Source organism: Dipodomys merriami, unplaced genomic scaffold (assembly GCF_024711535.1).
Source record: "Dipodomys merriami isolate MVZ:Mamm:240054 unplaced genomic scaffold, mDipMer1.0.p SCAF_4, whole genome shotgun sequence".
Classification (NCBI taxonomy): domain Eukaryota; kingdom Metazoa; phylum Chordata; class Mammalia; order Rodentia; family Heteromyidae; genus Dipodomys; species Dipodomys merriami.
Window position 1 is genome coordinate 76,341,631 of NW_027205603.1, and position 22,252 is coordinate 76,363,882.

Here is a 22,252-nt window from a genome sequence, read left to right on the forward strand (position 1 = left end):
TTTGGAGAGGGGAAGGGGAATAACAAAATGCTGAAACAAGGACACAGGATGACCCATTGCAACAATGAGACTCACAAGACACTATATTAGAAATGATCTTTACAACTTCAGGATGGGGAGAATGAGGAAGTCAGGGGAGGGAAAGGATAGTAGGAAAAAAACAAAGGAGGGGTTAAAATGTACTCACTATCTTATTCATGTAACTGTAACCTTTATGTATAAAACAATTAATTATTAAAAGAAGAGCGGTCTTTCCATATTCTCCCAGTGATTCAAATAATAGATCCTCACCAGTAGTGGGAGGAGGTAGGAGAAAAGGTTCATGCTCTTTCTAAAGGTTGAGGTATAGATGTGAATAGTTAAACTCTTGGCACATCCACCTGAAAAACACCCTTCCCAACCTCTTGGCATTTAATAAATTGGCAATTTGTCACTACTACTATATTACTACTACTGCTAATAATCATAGCAATGGCAATATTAGCATTTGCTTTGTTAAAGATACTTTGAGAAGTAAGTGAAAGTAGATAGACATGAGCACACTGTTTAGTTTCCAGAAGGAAATAGTGTTTTATGTACATGTATTATTTATTCTAGTATAGAATACTATGATTCTTTTTTTTTTTTTTTGGGTCCGGTCGTGGGGCCTGAACTCTGGGCCTGGGCACTGTCCCTCAGCTCTTCAGCTCAAGGCTAGCGCTCCACCACTTGAGCCACAGCACCACTTCCGGCTTTTTTCCTTTTGCTTATGTGGTGCTGAGGAATCGAACCCAGGGCCTCAGGCATGCAAGGCAAGAGCTTCTACCACTGAGCCAACTTCCCAGCCCCTAGAATACTATGATTCTTTTTTTTTTTTTTTTTTGTCGGTCATGGGGCTTGAACTCTGGGCCTGGGCGCTGTCCCTCAGCTCTTCAGCTCAAGGCGAGCCCTCTACCACTTGAGCTACAGCGCCACTTCCGGTTTTCTGGTGGTTTATTGGAGATAGGAGTCTCACGGTCTTTCCTGCCCGGGCTGGCTTTGAACCGCGATCCTCAGATCTCAGCCTCCTGAGTAGCTAGGATTACAGGCGTGAGCCACCAGCGCCCGGCCAGAAAACTATGATTCTTGTATAGAATTCTAACATAGAATTATATTGTGTTGAATAGATCATCCTTATCTCTCTTTATAAATTGAGAAACTGAGACTTAAGAGAGGTTTGAGAGTCTATTAGGAAGTGGCTGACTCACTCTTTGAAGTCTATTTGACACTCAATTTGTAGGCTTGCCAGCTAATTCTTAGTGCTTAGAATTTTGGTTTTGCAGCATCCTGTAAATCCTTCCTAACATTAACAGGAATGAAATAATTCTTGGGAATGAAATAACTCTGCCTGAAGCTCAAAGATGGGATTAAAAAAAAAGAGACAAGAGTGTCTTTCAGGTGTATAATCCCAGCACTTCTAGTATGGTTTTACAACTCTATCCAGATTGCATCTATTACTCTCATGGTTTGTTGCAAACACAGGTCATAGAGACCAAGTAGTTTGCTTCAAGAAATAAGGGATAGCATACGGAGTCTTTTGCTTTTCTAACGTGAGGTAGAGGATGTCAGAAATAACTTCTATTGTTAATATTTCCATTGAAATTATATTATTGGTATTTGAATTCACAGAGTTGAATCCATAAATGTATGGGAAAGTATAGTAATTCTTTTTTTTTTTTTGTTACAGAAGTCAAAAGTTTCCAGTAGGGAAGCAAATGGACTTTCAAGTGATTTTCTTATTTCACTTGTGTCAATGAGACTTTTACTATGAAGTTTTCTGAGTGTAGTTCAGAGGCAATGAATCCTTCACTTTGAACAGCATGAAATATCTGGGAGTTAGTTCTTATCTGTTAAATTAATAGTTCATGGACCTGAGTTTCATAGTTTGTCCTTAATTGAGGGTAGAATTAAAGTTTTTCTCCCTAATGAAAAACAAAACTTCTTTGCTTCTAATCTGAGATTAGTTTTGACAAAGATTGTGGTTTGCTCATGGATTTAATTAGGCAATTCTCATTTTATCCTACTTTAAGAAGTTGTCTTTATGGGATTCAGGAATTTTTTTTTAACAGGGAGATGATGCAGAGGACAATTACTTATCAGCTCGTATCATAGAGAGCTGATGCCATTATTAGACTGTCGGGCTGAAGTGACTTGAGATGATGAGAGATACTTTTCAAGAGCACTTGTTAGTTGGTTAAAAAAAATGAGAAAGTTCTCTACTAGTACTTCCCTTCATGGCAACAATCTCACCTTTTAGAAATTATAAACAAAATTCTCCATCAAGCACTTTCTGCAATGGACATTCTGTGAACATTATCTGCAGATAATTTATTTCACTGAAGGCTTGAAAGCCCAGGCATGTCTTCCCAACATGGAAAATGGCTCCCATTGTTCTAAATAGATGAGCCTCAGCTCTGACTCTGATTCTTCCTCATCTGAGATCTTTAATGATGCCATAGGAGAACCAGTCACAGTGCAAAACAGGAATTTACTAAATAATTCCATTGGAAGATAGGCTAATTTCATATCGATTCTTTTCTGTTTTGTCCTACATTTAAAGTACACTAAGCTCTTTTAATTAAATAAAAATCATGTTCCAGGTTGTTAACACCTACCTTTCTGCACTGAAACAATTGTTATGTTTATCTTTAATTTATTATTGCGATATATTAGGCTTATCTTGGGTCAGTTTGTGTGTGTGTGTGTGTGTGTGTGTGTGTGTGTGTGTGTGTGTGTGTGCCCTTGAACTCAAGGCCTAAGTGCTGTCCTTGAGCTTTTTTGCTCTTGTGTTAAGCTGGCTCTTGTCTACTTTTTTAATTTTTATATGCTGGTATTTTGAACTCAGGCCTCATACTTGCTAGGATGGCACTTGAGCCACATTTCCAGTCCTTCTTGCCTTCTTGTCTGCTTTTCACATGTTCCTTCCATCCTCAACAGGACACTAACATATTTATAAATTGTTATCTGGGGAAGACCAGTTATAAGATTCAGTTTGTAAGATTATTTTATAGGCTAGAGAATGGTTAGCTAATATGTTAGAATATAGAAAATAGTTGGTTTTTTTTTTTTAAAAAAACTATTACTGACAGGCCATGGGAAGAATTACTGAAACAATAATTTAAAGGCATCAAACCTCACTAGGTCAAATGTATAAAATGTTTATGCATTATTTTATCAAGAAAGACGTCTAATTTCTTCCTACAGATTGATAAGAGCTGACTATGTTTACTATAGGTTTACTATGTAGAACAGGATCGTGGTTAATTTGCTTGCTTAGTAGGCAACCAGAATTTTGTTGTTGTTGTTGCGTGAACCTACAGGGTAAAGGGTCAGATGTATTCCACAGCTGTTTTCAATCTGTTGAGGGCTAACCAGTATATGATACTGTTCAAGTCATAGTCCTTTGATGCATAAGTTATGAAATTAAATGCTTACTAGCTAACAGTTAAGGATTCTAAAGGTATAAGGGTGGTCTGCTCGCTGGCACTATATTTATCAGGTCACCAGTAACTAAACTTTGTCTTGCCTTGTTTTGAGTTTCACTATTACATTAAGAATATTTCTTTTAGGAGACAAATAATTTCTACTTACTAATAACAATACTGTTGTTACAAGTCAAATAGATACCTAATGTACAACAGTAATATCACCGATATGCTAATAATGTTACATACAGTATACAATGATATATGGTTAAATATTAACTAGAGCAATTTTATATTTTAATATATTACTAAAATATTTTTACTTTTTCAAGAGACTGTTACTCTTTTTGTAATGACTTAATATTAGGTGTTAAATGATTAGAAGGAATATATTGATATTAGTAAAGGTGATGTGATTTGAGTAGTGTTTTATGACTTGTATTTTTATATAATTTTTGGGCATTCATTTTTATAAAAATTATTTAAAAACTTCTGTAGTTTCTTTTCATTCTTGAGGTTTCTGTTAGAACAGAGATAAACACTTATCCTCTGAATTCCATGTTCACATTCACTATGATTAAAATCTTATGAGCTAATGTCTTTTCTTGCACAATATAAGTTTTGAACAAAGCTGTTTTCTCTTTCAATTGATGTACTTAACACTATATGTTTGAAAGTCCCATAAGTATGGCATAAAGTTAGAAGATGTTATATTTTTGTCTATTATGCACTTTATGCAGTGAACAACTTACTATCTTTTGGGAACTTTAAAAACTTTAAAATATATACTGATTATATGAGCTTTACTTGTAGGGCATGTAAAAAGTTGCAATGCACTATACTCCCTTCCTTAAAAGGTAAAAACTAGATATGCTTGAAAATCATAGATTTTTCTGAATTTATGAGAAAGATGAAGATTCAATGGAACCTCAGTGAATTAATATCATTGATGCCTGCGGTTTCTTGAGGATTTGAGGTTCCTTAAGGACTTGGTTATTCAGTTTTTTTTCTTGTCAATCATTGTTCTCCCACTATTTTTTTTCTTTCTTTTTTTATTGTGAAAATACTGTAAGGAGGGGTTACAATTACATGTGCAAGATAATGAGTACATTTCTTATCAAGCATTGTAGCCTCCTCCTTCGTTTCCCCTTCCCATCCCTTCCCTTCCTCCTCCCTCCGCCCCCACCCAATCCTCCCAGCTCCCTCCCCCACCTCACCAAAGTTGTAAAGTTCGTTTTTGACATAACGACTTGTACATCTCCTTGTTGCAATGGGTCCACCTGTATCCCTATTTAAACGATTTTGTTGGTAGTGATTTAAAGTTCAATTGGAACAATAATAGCAGCTTCACTTTCAAACCTCATCCTCCAATAATGACTTTTCATCAATTTATGTATTATTGAGTAGTAAGCTCAAGAGTATAAGAAATGTGTACTACTTATTAGCTTCTTTACTTTACTCAACTGAAGAGCTGCTATGTGGGGTAGAAAGTTTGGTTTTCTAATTAATCCTTTTCTATTTTTTTTTTAATTAATCCTTTTCTGCTTAGCAGATATATTAACTAAAAAGCATACTCTCATTGACCTGAGAGCTGTATTTTTAAATTGTAACTCAATAACTAGTTCTTTGGGGTTTATTATAATAGGAAACAAAAATGTGTTTTATTATTACAATATGATTGGTTCGCAGGTCAAATCAACTTTCTCTAGTGCAGGGTCTCTGTAAATTTGATACATAAAACTTAGTAATTGTGAATCACTACAGAGAAGATTTATTTTATAGTTTTAAAATTCTCACTAGCTTGAGAGAATTTCTACTTGAATAGCGCAGCTAAAAGTCAAAGATAGTTTTCCAAAGTTATTTTAGTTTTTAAGCACCACTCAATAAATTTTTATGATTCTTGGACTATGAAATCAGATTTTGTCTTGCTAATAACTACTTGACATTATGAAATCCAGTGACAATAATTTATTTTATTAATTAAGAGACCTTGTAATAATGCCATGTTTAATAGTAATAAGAATTGGATAGTATTATTAAGAATTGGGTGGACATATGAAATAATGTTATTCATGACTAAAATTTATCTTGATTCACTTTCTAAAAATAACTCAATACATTTCATTTCTCTGGTAGTTTCATTAAATATTTCATGAGAATAATTTAGCTAGATAGGGTATTTCATTAGTTATGCATAAATTCGTTTAAATCAAAGCAGAAAAGAATAAAGCTTTGGGTAAGTGTTAAGATATGTGAGAATAAATGATAAAAATTAATCTAACCAAGATGCCAATCATAAAATAAATTACATTGCTGAAGAAAAATGTGAACATCAAATTAAAAAGAGGAATTACATTCTAAATCTAAATTAAGGTGGGTGAGTAGAGTTGAGTTACATATAAAGAAAGATTTGAGGTCAAAACTATAACAACTTTGTGGCAAGCCAACAAATCTCAGTTTAGATACTTCCTGAGCTACAGCTAATATGCCTGCATCTTTTGTTGAATGAAGTCAAGAATTATAATAGAAGATAAGTAGAATCATTGTGGAAAAACAATGTCTGTTAACCTAAGCTTCTAATTTAAGTGTTTGAATGCTTTTCTTTGTCTTACAGAGTCAAAGTCCAAGTGTGTGGAGCTGGGAATGTGGCTCAGTGGTAGAGTGCTTGCCTTGCATGCATGAGGCCCTGGGTTCTATTCTTCAGCACCACATAAGCAGAAAAAGCTAGAAGTGGCACTGTGGCTCAAGTGGTAGAGCACTCACCTTGAGCTGAAGAGCTGAGGGACAGTCCCCAGGCCCAGAGTTCAGGCCCCAGCACTGGCCAGCATCTTGTATATACATTTTTCTAATTTGGGGAGGGGAAGGGAAATTAAAAAAAATGCTGAAATAAGGATACAGGTTGACCCATTGTAACAATGAGATGTTGGAAATGAACTTTACAACTTGGTGTTGGGGGGGGGGAGAGGGAGGTGTTGGGGAGGTGGGGAGGGAAGGGATAGTATGGGAAAAACAAAGGAGGAGGTAACAATGCTTGATAGGAATTGTACTCATTACCTTACTCATGTAACTGTAACCCCTCTGTACAGCATCTTTACAATAAAAACATCAAAAAAGTCCAAGTGAGTGAAGAATTCATGCCTGTACGGTTCTACGCTTTGTTGATCTCCTGTCTAGAGGGTTGTTAAAATTATGGGTTGTTAAATTATTGATTTTGCAATTTCTAGCTTTAATGTTTTTGTTAGCACAATTACGAATTAGTTTTCCTTTCAAAGAATCACTTCTTAGTAGTCAGTAAGGCCCGGGATGTGAACCATATCCCAGTTCTTTTTAGCTTTAGTTATTATTTCAGATAGGCCCTTATGTTTTTTTTTTTTTTTTTGGTGGTGTGTGTGTGTGGGGGGGGGAGGAATCACCTTGGACAGTGATCCTTCTAGGTATACTCCCTGCATAGCTGGATTACAGGCATGTACCACCATCACCATGTCTGGCTTGTTGAGTTAGTTGGGATGGGATCTTACCACGTCTTTCTAGTGCTCACAATGAACAGTGATCCTCCAGAGCTCTGCCTCCAAGTAGCTGGTGATTTTCTTAAAATAACCAATTATAACACGGAGTGCCACTGTTTCTTCTTAGCATCATGTCCCTTTGAACCATCTGGCTTGTTGATTACATGCATGATCATTTCTCAAGTCTTTTGCTACTGTCTACCAAGGTTGTCAAGGTTGTTATGACTCTAAACTGTAATCCTATATAGGAGGACCCTATAAAATGGAATGCTGGTACGTAATTGAAACATAAGGAACAATGCCTCTCATTTCTTCATCCAATTAGAATGAAGTAGTGAAGTGGAAATACAATTCTTCTAAAGATTTGGGTTCTGATCAAATGGATATAGGCCAGAGGTGATCTCCTGGCAGAAGACATGAACTTTTAAAGTGTGCCCCAAAGCTTGCACTTCTGAAGAAATATACAGAGTTAATAAGTTTTCTGAGCTGGGATGTAATTCAATGGCAAAGTGCTTGCCTAGCAAATACAAAGTCCTGGGTTTTGTCCCTAGTGCCAAAACAAAAAGACAATAAAAGAAAAAAAAAAGAAAAAAAAAAAGAATGTTTCCTGCGTTAGTACATCCAGGCCCTGAAGGTAACCATTGCTTATAATTTTGCACTTATTTTTTTAACCCCCTTTAAAATACATCTGCATTGGAAGTGGCACTGTGGCTCAAGTGGTAGAGCACTAGCCTTGAGTACAAAGAGGCTCAGGGACAGTGCCCAGGCCCTGAGTTCAAGCCCCAGGACCAGTAAAAAAACAAAAACAAAAACAAAAACTAAAATACATCTGAAAAACATGCCTATCTACACTTGAAAAACCATGCTTGTTTTACAGCTTATATTCTTTAATAATTTAGTTGTACTAAGTAGACAATTGAAGGTCACCAAGAAGTGACAATGGATTTATCTTGCCTTGCTTTGCCTGAAGTTGCTTGCCATTAAGTGGCCCAGAATGGACTCTTGAATGAATTATGAAGTAGACTTTGCAATCACTAGGGGGCACTGGAGACAAACCGAAAGAAGAAAATGGGCCAATAACCCATGCACAGTAAGTGTGGTGCATGTCAGTACAAAGACAACATCTTCATATGCAGTTGTTACCCTCCGGTTGTAGAACCCTGGATGTGAGTTGCGAACATATTTACCTCTCTCACTAGATGCTGAAATATTTGAGATCATGAATTAGGTACGTATGTTCTTATATTCCATTTGTAGTTTTGCCACATAGTGGACAAAGAAAAGCATTCAAACACTTAAGTATTCTATGTCAGTTATCCTCAAACTTAGAAGCTTAGGTTAACAGACATTGATTATTTCAAAATTGCCATGGTTAGGAATCTGTGTCTTCCTTTGCCTCAAGGTCTCTCATATGGATGCAGTGATGGAACTATGTGAGGCTACAGTGTCATCGGAAGGCACCAGATGGGGAGGGTCCCCAGCCAAGCTCGTTCACCTGATTGAGCCAAAATTCAGATCCTCATGGCTCACTAGACCGAGGGCTTCAACTCCTCTCAGGCTGCTCTCAAGGTACCTCAATCATCTGGTTTTTGCTACTGAGGTCTTTCCATGGAGCAAGTCCTGGCATAACAGCTGATTCTCCCCAGAGCAAGTGAGCAAAATAGTTTGTGAGAGTGAGTAAGGAGAATTTTTTAATGCCACGACTGTCAGAAACAACATGCCTTTTGCTCTTCTCTGTTGGAATGAGTCACTGGATCTAAGCAGGGTTATGGAAGTTGTTTTAGAGGCTGCCTACTATAAAGGTGGCAATTACCACCTTTAAAATTTTAATTCATGTCACTAATCACAAAAATAATGTGATTGTTGACATACTTCTCTGCTTCAGTGTCTGTGAGTGTCATTGCACTAAGATCCAATTCAACAAGTACAGGCTGAGCAGCAGTGGATAATATTTCAATTTTACATATAGAATTCAGTTGTAAAATGAAAAATGATGGGCTTTCCAGATCTTATTTTCAAAGTGTGTAGAACTTTCAGGATCAACACTGCCAATGAAAATAGTTATTCAAGGACTACTGTATGTTTAAACACAACAAATCAAAACAAAGCCTATCAGAGTTTGTTTAAACAGATTTGACTATTACTTTATTTCTCAAAACTCTTGGATATCATAGAACACAAAAAACCTTGCAGAAAAGTGCCATAAATTTTCCAGTGTCTCAACTTAAAAGGTGTCAGGTGTTGATGAATTGTAGCAGACTGTGATAGAAATGTCTTCAAGGTAAAGAATACAAAGATGAGACAAATAATCAAAACTACTTTAAAAGAACAGAACTCTCATATTTGGTGCAGAAGCAAGGCTCTACTAATCTTCTCAGACAATAAAATGAGTGTCAAATTATATAGTACCTTGTATAGGAGCTACATATTTTCTGTCAATGAAATTGTTAATGTGACCTATATTTTATATCCAATTGTCATAATTCATCTAATAAAAGTACAAGTATATTTGGACAGTTATTAGGACTTTTGCCTATCTTCTAACAACTAATATTTTCTTCTCTGGTACAAATAATTTCTGTACATGTCTTTGCAGTGATGATTCCAGCAATGAAACTTCCATTTACCAGGGCGTTTCGTGTTTTGGATGAGTACTTTTTCACTCTACTTTTAGGGAAAGAAGATAGAATGGAAACAAGAATAATATGTTAGGGTTTTCAAAGTAGCAAATATATAAAGCTTCATGAATTCTACTCATTTATTTTTCACTGAAACAATATTCCAAACCTGGCCAGCTTCTTACCTTGGTGAGCTCTTCATTCCAGGGCCGAGGATGTAGATACTCTCTGGACGCTGTTGGAAAAGAGATGTGAATTGTATGATGGTGTCTAATTTCTTTCCTAACGAGTAGAACCTGTCCCTTTTGTTTACTATCCATTGCTCTTAAGCAAAGTCTCACTGCTCAGCCGGAGGTCAGAAGGGTGGAGAAATATGATCTTTCTACGGAGAGGCAGATATCATAATGAACAATAAAGCATCCTATCATATACACTTAGGGGATGCAATGATAATTGTATCATTCCATCTAGTCACTAATGATTTATAATGGTTGTCTAACCCATTGGAATGGTCAATGGCTATGCTGGTATCATTGCTGACATTTCCAACTTTAGTTCTTTGAAATCCTAATACAAATTCCCCTATATATTTTAGACGCACAGGTCTGTGATGCTTACAGACGCACCATTTGGTGATATGTCTTTATAGCAAGAAATTCAGCTATATCTCATGTAAAGGAAGCCAGGGATAACATTTAAATTGTTTTGAACTTAGCTTAGGACCCTTGGGGAAAACTTTATGTTTATCTTACTTGTGAACAAATTAGCCTGGTATTTATACAAAGTAGAGGCAGGATGTCTTTGATTCCAGAATTCTGGTAAAGTAAGTCAGAAAGGCAATTCTACATTTTGGACATTCCATAACCATAAAGGAAATTTTTTTTTTACTATTAGGTAACCAGAAAATGATATTACCTTATTCTTCTCAAACTTCTGAATATGCCAAGATACTAAATATTTCATGAAAAAATATTAGGAATATTTAAGAACTTATAAGGAAAATTATCTTTCCCTGAAGCCTAGAAAATATTTATTTCTTTTGGCAAAGAATACTCAGGGATATTCTATTTGCAGAGGGTACAAACAGAGGGATATTCTATTTGCAGAAGGTACACACAGAGCTTAAAAGAACAATTATGATGGCTGAAGAGCAAACAAAGCTGTGGCCCCATGGCACAGCCAGAAAACAGAAAAATTTAGGGTCCAAATTTTCCACAAAAAAGTGACCAGGCAAGAAAAGAGGTAGAAATGACTTAAAGATATGTTGTATGAGTGAGGTAGAAATGAGGTACACTTTATTATTTATTTATCTATTTATTTATATAAGGGGTTGAGCTCAGGGTCTCACACAGGCATTCTATCACTTGATTCATACTCCAAGTTCTTCTGTTTTCAATTCCCTTTTCCTATAGGGTCTTACACTAATTTTTGCCTTAGTTGGCCTAAAACAGTGATTCTCTACTTCCTTGTCCTGAATTGTTTGAATTATAGGTGTAGCTCTCCTATGCCTTATCCTAAGTAATGAATCTTTAAAATTTAAAAAAATTGTTATTATAAAGTTGATGTACAGAGGGGTTACACTTACATAAATCATGTAATAAGTACATTTCTTTTTGGACGGTGTCACCCCTTCCTTCGCTCTCTCTCAGTTTTTACCTCCCATCCCTACCCACAGTTGTATAGGTCAGTGTAGTGTCTAGTGAATACCACTGCTGCATTTGTTCACTCTTTTGTCCCTCCATTTCTGCCCCCCTTTGTCCTGCCAAAGACAGATAAATGAACAAACAAGACAAAAATAAAACAAAAGACAATGAAGAAAAAAAACTCATTTCCAATTAGTGGAGTTCATTTTGATAAATATTAATTTATATGACCAGATGTGCCTTTGTGTTCTTTTCCTAAGAATATGCTCCTTTGGTCTCACTGTCTCACTGCGTGTGAATGCTTACAGTCCTGGATAATTTATCACGTTCTATTGTAGTTTAGATCTAGCTTCCTCATATGAGAGAAGGTCTTTGTGAGCTTGGCTTACCTCACTTAGCATTTGTTCTAGGTTCATCCATTTCCCTGCAAATGACATAATACTCTTAGGATTTTCTTTAGAGAGATTCGGAGATGACATTGGAATTTTGTGTACAGAATGCCAGCCTTGTTTGGCTTCTGTTGTATGAACAGGAACATGACAACAACAAAGCAAATGCCCCGAGATGGAGACATTAAAGATGCCAGGGTGTGTAGAAGGGGATGAGATCAGAGATGTGGAGGGGATGCCACGTGGGGCAAATCAAGATGGGCCTCAAAGGTTCTGTGAGTTAATAAAAGATGGGGCACCAAACTCCTGAGTATGTGTCCAAAGGAAATGGAAGTTAAAATGTCAGAGACAGCTGCACTCCAGTGTTTACTGCAACAGTACACACAACCATCAAGAGACAGAAACAACATAAGAATCCATCAACTGATAAATGGATAAAGAAAATGGCAAATATACAGAACAGAATAATATTTAGCTATAACAAGGGTGAAATCTGTCATGGATTTTCATCCATGACAGGGGACATTATTTTAAGGGAAATAAGCCAGGTGAAGAAGGGCATGTGCCGCATGATTTTGTTTGTATGTGAAATCCATAATACATTGATCTCATAGAAAGTAAGCAGAATGTTGGTTATAGGGACTGGGGAAGGTGGGGGATCAGAAGGGTGGAAAAAGGCACAGATCAATGAGTTCGAAGTTATGTAAGACAGGAAAAATAAGTCTGTGTACTCTTACACAGTGGAGTGACTATAGCAATGGCCTGCGTATTTAAAAAAAAATCTAGAAGAAAGATTTTCTTTCCTTCCTTCCTTTCTTTCTTTCCTTCTTTCTTTCTTTCTTTTTTTACCATGAAGTGTTCAGATAGATAGATAGATATACTCATTTTGATTTGAACATCACATGTTGTAACATCATATGGGATGATAAAAATATGCATAAAGTTTTTGTATCAATTAGAAATAAGAAAAATATTATCAACTGGATGTGGTGGCACATACCTGCAATCCCAATATTTGGAAGATTGAGGAAGGAGAATTTCAAGTTCAAAGCCAGCCTTGAACTCAAATGAAGAAAAATAAAATATAGAATTCAAACAGAAATGAAGAATATAAGAAATGCTAAGTACCCATGTGTGAAAATATATGAATGTATATAATGAATGTATTATATTACATGTTACATATAAATTATCCTTATAAGTTTTGTGGTTTCTCAAACATTATATACATATATGTTTTATTTATATTTATAACTATAGAATATATAAATATGTATACAAGTATATCATATGTTTAAAATGTAAAATAAATACATGTAACATTTTGGGAAACCAAAGAAATCACCAGGGAAATTAATATTACTGTTTTTAAGTCAAATTGGAAATAATTTGTTGGGCAGGAATAGATACCTAATGTATTTCTTGCCTTGAATGTCTGTATTATTGATTCCTAACTCTCTAACTTTCAATTCACTTTGCTCATGTAAAAGAAAATAATATCATAAAATTCAAAGTGAACCTTAGCTGAAAAAGCAGTCTATGGCAGGAAAGGCATTTATTTGTGGTAAAATTAGTCTATTTTAGTATATGTGCTGCCCAAGGGTGCACAAACCAGTCTATTTTAGAACACAGTTTTGTGTCTTTGGTTTATTCTGTAGCCTGAGCATGGTGGGTCATAATTGGTACATAATGTGGCATGAGGTAAACACTGTTGAATGAATGAATCCTGGGCTCTAAGCTCCTGGAGACAAAATCTATGTCTTATTCATTTTTTGTATTTCCTCACAAGGTACAACACTCCACACCACACAGCAACCATTCATTCTTTGTTGAATTAAATTGAACTTCACAGAAATTCTTGTTGAAGTAAATGATCTGGGAACACAAGTGAAAAGTCATGGTGGAAAACTCATTTTAAACACTTACACTGTTCCTTGACAAGGGCTGATGTATTTTTCTTTCTTTCTTTCTTTTTCAGTCATGGGGCCTGAACTCTGGGCCTGGGCACTGTCCCTGAGCTCTGCAGCTCAAAGCTAGCACTCTACCACTTGAGTCACAGTGCCACTTGTGGCAGCTTTTTCTGCTCATGTGGTGCTGCTCATGCATGCAAAGCACTCTACCACTGAGCCACCTTTCCAGTCCCAACAAGGCCTGATTTTCAAGTTCCATCAACCAACCACCAAACCAACCCAAATTGAACTTTATACTCTATTGCTAAGTGGTGGACTATATGGATTTTCTATATCCACCAACAGAACACATCCTCCAATGTTTCTAGAGACTTTGAGAGATACACAATGACAGGTAATCACTGGGGTTAGGTTGTAAACCATTGCGAGGTGTTGCATTTGACAGAGGCCTGGCGACCTGTAACCTTCTTATCCAGTGGAGACGTAAGTCATTTCAGTAGAGTTGAGTTTGCTAAGCACCATGAGCCTGACCTCCTACTCTTCTTCCAAAGAAGAGAAAACCTCTTCCTTTCAGGGAGCGAGGGTGCATCCCAGTGGTTTGGATACAAGTCAGGCAACTTAGGGGCAAATATCCAGGGGAACTACTTTGCAGCTTTGCCCTATCTAACATGAATATTAAACTCCTTGAATTAATGTCCTCATTTGGGAAATACAGAAGTGTTAGTTCCTGTTTCACAGGGCTGTTGTGAAGAGTATATGAGTTAATATATATATATATATATATATATATATATATATATATATATATATATATATATATACCAGTGGATAGCATATAGTAAGTGCTAATAAAAACTAGCATTTGGCATGAAGGCATGGCTCAAGTAATAGAATGCCTGCCTAGCAAAGCCCTGAGTTCAGCAGAGCTGCCAAAAACAAAGGAAGGAAGGAAGGAAGGAAAGAAGAAAGGAAGAAGGAAGGAAGGAAGGAAAAAGAAAGGGAAGCAAAAGATCAGAAAAAAGAAAGAAGAAAACAATTTAAAAAACCCACCTAACTTGTTTTGCCTTTAGTACTTACGAAGGACCCAGGAACATTGTGGTCAACTTGTTAATGTTTATTGAATGAATGAATGAGGTCTGAACATTTATTTGTCTTTGGCAATCACTATGACTATAGTGTATTCATTTCTTCAAAGAAATTCCATATGAGCTCACAAAGAGGCAGTAGACTATGTTCATGGATAGAGGACATATGTAATGTTGGGATGTGAATACACTGGTCTTTATAAAACTGCACACTTTGGAGTAAGATGCTTTTTTATTTCATGCCCTTCATAAATGGACATGGTGTCAAGGAGCCAAGGGTAGGAGGGAACACTGAATTTCAGAATTTCAGCAGGAGGGAATGGCCTGGGATAACTCACTAGTAAGACCATTCACAGCCAGGTAAGGCCAAGGGGGAAAGGGGAGCAGAATGAAGAGGGAAAGAAGGAGACTACAGGCAAGACTAAGTTGAATTGAGAATACAAGGGAGAGGGTGGGTTGAAGGGGGAAGATGTTGAAGGGATGACACAGCTCAAGATGCAATGTATACCTAAACTGCTTTGATAAAGGGCAACACAGTCAATGCATAACCTAAAAATTAAGAAACGTGAGGGAAAGGGTGGGTTAGGAGGGGTGGGTGAAAATATTGGAAGGGATCAAGATGCAGTGTATTCATAAACTGCTTTGTTGAATGACAACTCCTTTGTACAATTACTTAAAGATAGAAGTATTCCTAAAAGAAAAAAAAAGAAGGAAAGAAGAAATAGTAATTCGATGTCTTTTCTCAATTGGTGGACAATTCCTGGGGAGAGGAAAGGGATCAGATTAGCCTTTGTTTGGCAGACCTTTCAGTCAGAAATAGTTTAAAGGACGAGTATTCAGCAATCAAAGCAACCTGGAGGGTTTCGTGTCAACATAGTTCACCATTGGGTCCAAACCTGCTTGCATCTCAACATCACCTACTTGCACACAGCTCAGTGTCCAAGCCTCCTTCCTTAGTCTCCACCCCAAAGAGCATGAGGAAAATGAGGAAACTTCTACCGGACAGAAACCGCCTCCTCCCTCCGCAGTTCCAGGGAAGTAGAGGGGTTGGAGCCAGGTCGTCGCGAGTGGCTGCGCAGTCACAGCGTCCCTCGCACCGGCCCGCCCCGCGCGGGAGTTCCCCCGCCCCGGGCCTGACCTCAATCCCTAGGGCTCACACGTGCAGCCACATCGCTAGCAGACGTTGGAAGGGAGACTGCGTCTCCAACATGGGCCTGGGGGACCTGGGCCAGTCCAGACAGCGCAGCACCCGGAGACTCCTTGGAGTCCCGGGTAGGGCTGGCCTTTGGTCTCCAGGCTCTCCTTCGACGGGTGATGATACCTTCGGGGGCGACACGGGCAACCACGTGCAGGATCCGAGCGCCCCGGCCAGCTGGCGGCTGGAGGACCTGGGCCGGCGGCTGGTGCGCGTCTTCCAGCGGGCGGTGGCGCGCGGGGGTTCTCGGCGCGCGCGGGAGGCGGCGGCGGCGGCGGCCGCGGCGCGGGAAGAGCGGATCCGGGCGCGGGAAGAGCGGAGCGGGGCGCGCGTGCAGTGCGCTCTGGCCAAGCTGCGCGCGGAGCTGGTGAGCGCGCGGGCGGTGCGACTGGAACTCCACAGCACTCTCGGGGGCCGTCACCCCCCCGTTTTAGGATGGCGTAGCCCACCTAAGGACTTGGGGGGCAGGGACAGGAGTTGCTCCCGGAGGGGGGGCGCAGCGGAGAGGGTCACTAGCCTCCGATCTTCCACAGTTCTGATGTGTGCACCAACCGTGCCATCAGCCACTTGGGAGGAAAGCTGTCCTCAACCCTGACGCCCATTTTACCTAATCTATACACCATATTTACACAATAAGGCCTTGTGTAAAATTGCAGCTTTGGAACATTAAGCAGGTTAGTGAAGACTGAAAGAGGAGGAAACATACGTGGGCATTTTAGATGGCCCCTGTTCAATGAAAAACTTTCTAAATTAGGCGATCTGAAAAAAAGACAAGCACTTCAGGCTTTAAAGCAGTGTTGCTTATGAACCTGGGTAATGGAGACTTGACATGGAAAGTTCTCTTTGGCACTGAATGCTAATAGAATTGCTACCCCATTGTCATGCACAGTTTAAACCGGGAATCTAAGTTAAACAAGGAAACCATCTTCTTAGACACCAGGCCTGTGCTTTGGGCTGGGTGCCAAGCTGGCTAGCTCAGGAGCCTCTCTGTACTACTGACCCACAATGTGTCTTTACCATTATCTGCATCTCAAGTCATTTATAGTTAAACCCAGCAAGGAGACCGTACTGGAGCTATGAGACACCCCTGCACCTTAATGTTCTAGTAAGTCACTCTACAGCTAAGAATTTTGGGTAAGGAAGGTATTGGGGACTAGGAGAAGATACAGAATAAACCAGAGGAGAGTTTGAACTCCAGCATTAGCTAACACCAATGACTTGGAGGAATTAAGAACCAAATGTGAACTTGTTCATTTGCCTGGAGATAATACTCATAGAATTGCTGTAAGAATATGAGATAGCATTATGAGAAGTGCCTCCACCGTAAGTACGATTTGTTGCTCCTATGTGAAAATTATAGAATTAGAGGATTATGTCAAAAAGTGTATATATATATGTGTATATATACACACACACACACACATATATATATATATAGAGAGAGAGAGAGAGAGAGGGAGAGGGAGAAGGGGGAAATTAGATGTGCCTAGGTCATGGTCATTGGTCAACCTTGTCATAAAAGTGCTAGTTGTTGGCTGATTGTTCATGAGGAAGAAGCAAGAGTGGATATTTGAGCTCAATATTGTCAAATCTAGAAGTAGTTCCTGATAATACACTATCAGCTTGATACCTGTAGAACATCCACACACACATGTATGCGTGTACTCTCTGTCAGGATGAGATTTGTGGAAAGAATAATGATGAACAAGTCCAGTTAATTTAAAGTCATGTTGTTATTTATACTATTTTCTGTGTGCCTAGTCCTCTAAGAGGAACATATTAGTTCTAGGGTCTCTGAGTGGAATTTAGGTATTCCATAAGCCTAAAATTGAAAAAAGTTTTATGTGCGTGGCATGCATTTTGTTTTCTTCAGGGAGAGTTCACAGCTTTCTCTAGACTCTGAAAGAGATCTATAGTGAAAGTAAAGTTTAAAGACCATTGGTGTTTGAATGCCCTAAATAAGTGTGAATTATACATACTTTAGTAAATAATTATCAACAATTTTGCTCCTTGGTTCTTAGTGGGAAAGTAGAGGACAGATATATATCAGTTCACTCATTTATCCTTTCATTCACTCAGGCTTTTAAGGAACCCAGAGACTCTTCCATGTGTACACTCATAATTGGGGATACAATCAGGAACAAGTAACAAACTCTGCTCTCAGCAGTATCATTGTAGTCTAGCCTGTGTGCTATGAGAGATATGTGCATGGATATTGTTGAAATGCAAACAAGGGCACTTAGCACCTGCTCATGCAGTTATGGAAGAACTAGCATATGTGTTTAGTGGAAAGAGAAATGACCAAAGAAGTCTTAAATAAAGGGATCAGGAGGTATGGCTTAGCATAGCATTTCCTCAGGGACTTGCAAGGTGTCTGAATACCTGTAGTGGGAGTTGGCATGGGAGAAAATGCCAAGAAAAAAGCTGGAAACTCAGGTCAGGGCAGGAACCTAGAGCTTTGGGGATGCATTAGAGAATGAAATCTTACAGACAAAGTGCGGTGGCTTTTGGTGGTTGTGCTGTGAGGTTACCATTACTATCTGTTTGACAGATGCCCATCTGTCTTATTTTTTTGCCCAAACCAAACCACAACAAAAAATCATGTTAGAGGAAAATGGAAAAGATATTTTTCTCAATAGCATTATTTTGCAAAATGAGAAGGGACAGCCCACATAGTATTTTCTTTCTCCTAACATAATGTCCTGGTGACTGCTGATGAGTTGATAAAGAATTTTAAACAGAGAGAATATGTTTCTTATGATGCACATCACACAAACCCCAATTGAGGATGTTTGCAAGTGTGATAATACAAAGATTATATTAGACTAAACTTTGTGAGATTGCCTCCTAGATAATCTTCCCTAGAGAGATATTAAAAAATTTATTTTTAACACTTCAGGACCATCACAAACTCCTCTGGAAGGAGGGTATAAATCAGCCTTGCTCTATAATAGATTGCATCCTAGAGTGAAAAGCATTCGATTATATAAGTACACGCAACTATACATGTGCCTCGAAGGTGTCATTAAATGTTTTTGTTCACTAGGGAGGCATTTTAATCCTGAAAACTTGAAATGACAAGTAATCAAGTAAATGGTCTCAGGTCTGGAACACTCAGATGGCCCCGGGCAGTTACCCTGTGGCTGGGAAAACTCATAAAGATAAATGATTTCACCACGGCTCACATGCCATTGCTGGAAAATAGCCTTTCGTGCCCAGGTATTTTTCATATGGACAGCTTTGTGCATCAGCTAGTTTTGTTTTCATTTCAAGGCCATTTCCAAAGCAATTTATATATCTGGATTTTTACCTTGTCAGATAGAGAAGTCCGTTTTATAGCCAGGCCACACACCCAGAATGGGAGAAAAAGAGGAGAAACACATCTTTCTTGATATCTTCATTTCCTGTTCTTTTTTCTCCTGTGGCGTCAGAAAGTGGTTTCCTTTGATTGGTCTCTCAACCTAATCAAAGTCTTTATTTTCTTCCAAACTTGTAGCTGGATATGCGTTTCCAGAGCCATCAGCTGACCAGAACGTTACTGGAGTTAAACTTGAAAATGTTGCAGTTGCAAGAGGAACATGAACTGGAGACTCCTGAGAATCTGGAGCATGGAGACTTGGAATCTGAATCTTAAATATAGCATAGATATCTTTGGACCAATTCTGAACCCTAAAAATACACCATATCTAACTCAAAAAACAATCCTAAAACCAACATTATGGGTACTTTACACAAAAACGGAAGGGCATTTTGTAGACCAAAAACATAGATATTAAGAGAAAAATGACAAAAATCATCTAAGAAAGGGAAGAGAAAAAATAGTATAGTATGTTACCATTAAAAATATTTATTCTTTGGTTTTATTACTTTTTTAAAGGATTTTTTTTTCCAGAAAGCATCAAGGAGTGCCTTACTACTAACTTCTAGTATTCAATGTTAGGTTATCTTCTTTCTTTGACATAGCTGAGCTTTCAAATGTGGGCTTGCTTTTGTTTTTCCTGATTATTTATTCTTGTACTGTCTGGTCACTAGCCTGTTTAATGCCTCTTCTTTTATTGAGAATTACCTTTATCTGGATCCTGGGTTCCAGTTGTGCCCTTGAGGTGATTTGTCCTCTGGACGTGGCCATCAAATGGGAAAGCTTAAAGTCTAAGAAAGGGGCCGAACCACTGAAGGGACCAATGGGAGGGAGGGTGTTGGACTTTCTTCTCTTTGTGGTTGAGCTGTGTCAACCCCAGGCTCTGTTGATTAGATGCCTGGACTTTCCCATCATTCTCACAGAAATACTTGTTTGCCTCAGCTGACTCAAGTTGAAGTTTCATGACTTGAATCTGCAAGATCCTTAACTAATACAATTCCTTTTTTCTAGTTATTGGAAGTTAAAATAGTTCTTACTGTCTAACTTTACCCTGCTGTCATTTTAATGTAAAATAAGTGAATAAAAATAGTGGCTGGCCTAATTGATATTTGTAATGGTTAATACGTATAAAATAAAAACTGTACCAAATGATGTAATACTAAAAATCAGAAGGCAAGAGAAAACAAGAAGAAATGGTCTTTCTCTTTTTGAAATAACTGCTAGGGTGAAATGTAGATTATGGTAGAGTGAGTCTAACACGTTGAAGACATGGAACTCAGTCCCTAGCAGCAAAACAAAGAAAGAAAGAAAGAAAGAAAGAAAGAAAGGAACAAAAACATTTTAAAGAGGAAAAGAGGAAGAAAAAGAAAATTGTCTTTAACTTCATTTCCTTTTTGTACCTAATTTTTTTCCCTCTGTGGGAATGAGGGATTGCTTTGTTCAACTTTGAGAACATTGTCTGATGAACAGTAGAAAGCATTCTGATATCTATTTTTGGTGGTAATGGGGCTTGATCTCAGGGTCTTGCATTTGTTATGCAGGCACTCTATCACTTAAGCCATGCCTCCAGCCCTTTTTGCTTCTGTTAAGTTTTTAATAGGGTCTTACTTTTGGAATGGATTGGCCTGGATAGCAATCCTCCTACTAAGACAGAGTCTCATGAACTTACTGGTCAGGCTGGCTTCAAACTATAATCTTCCCAATCTCCACTTCCTGAGTATATATGATTTCAGAGCCACTACAATCAGCTTACTACTCTGATTTTTGATCACTAGATTCTCCCGCACTCCCCCAATATGGCCTCTTGACCTGTAAATATAATTCAAGACTAAAATCATAATCATATTTGCAGAACAAATTTATTTGTTTCTACTTTTTACTTCCATAAAACTTTTGAGAAAGGAGTTGGTGGAGTTCCTTGGGACCTGCTTTTTTAAGCAAAAGCATCTAGTTAGATGTTTGGGAAAGTTAGTCTTAGGTGCATTTTAAAAATTGTCATTTATAAACCGTTGTGACATGTGTAGAAAAAATGCAAACTGTTGTACTTAAGTTTATACAAACAAGTTACAGATTGATATTGGTTAGTATTCATTTAAGAAATTTAATTATAATGACAATGTACTATATTAGATATAAAAAGACTGAAATGCAAATGAAAATGTCTGAAAATGGATGTAGTGATGCTCCATTTTCAGACAAAAAAATCCATTGTTTTGTTGCAAAATTTTGGTTTTTTATTTGTCTCCTTTCAGAGCTAAGCTTAAGTCACCACATCTTGTAGGGGGACACAGATACAAAAACAGAATAACAAATCTTTGTCCCTAAAGTATCTTATTTATGGAAGTTATAGTCAGGGGAGGTGGCCGCTCATTGCAGCTGTGTAAAATACAGCGAGAGCCTGCTGCAGGGGACACTGTCATTACTAAATGGTCATGCTCTGTTTCTGATCCAGTATATCTCCCTTCTCTACCCTTCCCTTGTGTGTGTGTGTGTGTGTGGGGGCGTCGTGGGGCCTGAACTCTGGGCCTGGGCGCTGTCTCTCAGCTCTTCAGCTCAAGGCTAACACCCTACCACTTGAGCCACAGCACCACTTCTGGCTTTATTCTGCTAATGTGGTGCTGAGGAATTGAACCCAGGGCCTTATGCATGAGAGAGAAGCACTCTACCACTGAGCCACCTTCCCATCCCTTCCCTTCCCTTTTTATGCTGGTATGGGGGCTTGAACTCAGGGCTTTGAGCTCTCAGTTGGCTTCCCCCCGCCCCCTGCAATTCTATCACTTGAACCACAGCTCCACTTCTGGCTTCTTGGTGGTTAATTGGAATAAAAGCCTCAAGGACTTCTTTGCCCACGCTGGCTTTGAACTGCAGTCTTCAGATCTCAGCCTCTGAGTAGCTAAGGTAACAGGCAGAAGTCAATGGCACTCAGCTCACCTTCATGTGCGTGTGTGTGTGTGTGTGTGTGTGTGTGTGAGAGAGAGAGAGAGAGAGAGAGAGAGAGAGAGAGAAATGGTGTCTTCCAACTTTTTCTTTGAAATAGCGCCCAGCTGTGCACTACTGGCTTGCTGGAGTTCCACTCTTATCAGCGCTAGCTAGCACACAGGCATC

At 38.4% G+C, this 22,252-nt stretch overlaps 1 protein-coding gene and 1 long non-coding RNA gene across 3 annotated transcripts; one reads left to right on the top strand and one right to left on the bottom strand.

The window, feature by feature from the left end:
- Positions 1–9,127: 9,127 nt before the first annotated feature.
- Positions 9,128–15,989, bottom strand: LOC138806317 (uncharacterized). Of its 2 annotated transcripts, none has more exons than XR_011365784.1 (3): positions 15,916–15,989; positions 9,753–9,802; positions 9,128–9,616 (listed from the first exon to the last, which is right to left on the bottom strand). It is a non-coding gene; the product is annotated as an uncharacterized lncRNA (long non-coding RNA). The 2 variants fall into 2 exon arrangements; XR_011365783.1 differs by lacking the exon at positions 15,916–15,989 and adding an exon at positions 15,516–15,630.
- Positions 15,769–20,238, top strand: Aard (alanine and arginine rich domain containing protein). The gene is made up of 2 exons (XM_069991832.1): positions 15,769–16,156; positions 19,286–20,238. Exons 1-2 carry the CDS (start codon positions 15,803–15,805, stop codon positions 19,421–19,423), a joined length of 492 nt encoding a protein of 163 aa, XP_069847933.1. The 5' UTR covers positions 15,769–15,802; the 3' UTR covers positions 19,424–20,238.
- Positions 20,239–22,252: the final 2,014 nt, after the last annotated feature.

Coding starts and splice junctions, on each gene's coding strand:
- Aard (XM_069991832.1), top strand. CDS start 15,803: ATGGGCCTGGGGGACCTGGGCCAGTCCAGACAGCGCAGCACCCGGAGA. Junction 16,157..19,285: donor CCAAGCTGCGCGCGGAGCTG/GTGAGCGCGCGG, acceptor CCAAACTTGTAG/CTGGATATGCGTTTCCAGAG.